At 71.5% G+C, this 1,558-nt stretch overlaps 1 protein-coding gene across 1 annotated transcript; it reads left to right on the top strand.

Annotated features, from left to right (window-relative positions):
• Window positions 1-314: 314 nt before the first annotated feature.
• TMEM121 (transmembrane protein 121) lies at window positions 315-1,271 on the top strand (the record flags this gene model as incomplete). Its single annotated transcript, XM_082840687.1, has 1 exon — window positions 315-1,271. The coding sequence occupies one exon, from the start codon at window positions 315-317 to the stop codon at window positions 1,269-1,271; it is 957 nt and encodes a 318-aa protein (XP_082696813.1).
• Window positions 1,272-1,558: the final 287 nt, after the last annotated feature.

Genomic DNA, 1,558 nt, shown 5'->3' with positions numbered 1-1,558 from the left:
GTGCGTGCAGCCGAGGCCCGGGGCCCCGAGTGGGGACAGCGCCCCTCGCGGGAAGCACGTCGCCGGGGTGGGAGAGGCCGCCCCCTCCGCATCCTGACTCTGTCTGCTCTGATCTCCTCAGATTCTGAGCTCGCCAGCCGGGAGCAGCGGCGCCCTCGGGGCGGCTGGACAGGCCCCGCGACATGCCCGAGGGCTGAGCGCCGCCGCCGCCGCCGCCGCCGCCGCCGCCGCCGCCGCCGCCGCCGCCGCCGCAGGGCCTCGTCCCGCCTAGCGTGGGGCTGCGCGCGCCCAGGTCGGGGCCCCGGCGGCCGACCATGGTGCTGCCGCCCCCGGACCGGCGCCACGTGTGCCTGACCACGCTGGTGATCATGGGCAGCATGGCGGTCATGGACGCGTACCTGGTGGAGCAGAACCAGGGCCCGCGCAAGATCGGCGTGTGCATTATCGTGTTGGTGGGCGACGTGTGCTTCCTGCTGGTGTTGCGCTACGTGGCCGTGTGGGTAGGCGCCGAGGTGCGCACGGCCAAGCGCGGCTACGCCATGATTCTCTGGTTCCTCTACATCTTCGTGCTGGAGATCAAGCTCTACTTCATCTTCCAGAACTACAAGGCGGCGCGGCGCGGCGCGGCCGACCCGCTGGCGCGCAAGGCGCTGACGCTGCTGCTGTCGGTGTGCGTGCCCGGCCTCTTCCTGCTGCTCGTGGCGCTCGACCGCATGGAGTACGTGCGCACCTTCCGGAAGCGCGAGGACCTGCGCGGCCGCCTCTTCTGGGTGGCGCTGGACCTGCTGGACCTGTTGGACATGCAGGCCAACCTGTGGGAGCCGCCGCGCACCGCGCTGCCGCTCTGGGCCGAGGGCCTCACCTTCTTCTACTGCTACATGCTGCTGCTGGTTCTGCCGTGCGTGGCGCTCAGTGAGGTCAGCATGCAGGGCGAGCACATCGCGCCGCAGAAGATGATGCTCTATCCGGTGCTCAGCCTCGCCACCGTCAACGTGGTGGCTGTGCTGGCGCGCGCCGCCAACATGGCTCTCTTCCGCGACAGCCGCGTCTCGGCCATCTTCGTGGGCAAGAACGTGGTGGCGCTCGCCACCAAGGCCTGCACCTTTCTGGAGTACCGCCGCCAGGTGCGCGACTTCCCACCACCCGCGCTGGCTCTGGAGCTGCAGCCCCCAGCCCCCCAGCGCAACTCGGTGCCGCCGCACGCGCCGCTGCACGGCCAGCCGGGCCGCCCCCACGGGCCCTCACCCACGCGAGACGCCCTGGACACGTGACAGGGGCCGCCCGAGGGCGCTGAGACGCGTGGCTGCAGGCGCACGGTTTGCATGGGATGGGGTGGGGGCGGGCTCCCAACGGGGCTAGGTGCGGAGAGTGCCCGAACCCAGGGGGGTGGGGGGCGACCCCCGGCCGCTTCTTCATCTCAGGAATCCTTCGGACCACGGACCTCAGCCCCTGCTCGGCCAGTCTGCCCAGCGTGGGCGCCCGTGTGTACAGCCTGAGCCAGAGCGGGAAGGGTCCCACCTCCGCCTGCTGGGGACCTGGGTGGGAAGGGAGGACAGAG

This window comes from Leucopleurus acutus (assembly GCF_964270905.1).
Source record: "Leucopleurus acutus genome assembly, chromosome: 1".
NCBI lineage: Eukaryota > Metazoa > Chordata > Mammalia > Artiodactyla > Delphinidae > Leucopleurus > Leucopleurus acutus.
Note: the sequence above shows the minus strand (reverse complement) of the source record. Positions and strands in the feature narration are given on the sequence as shown.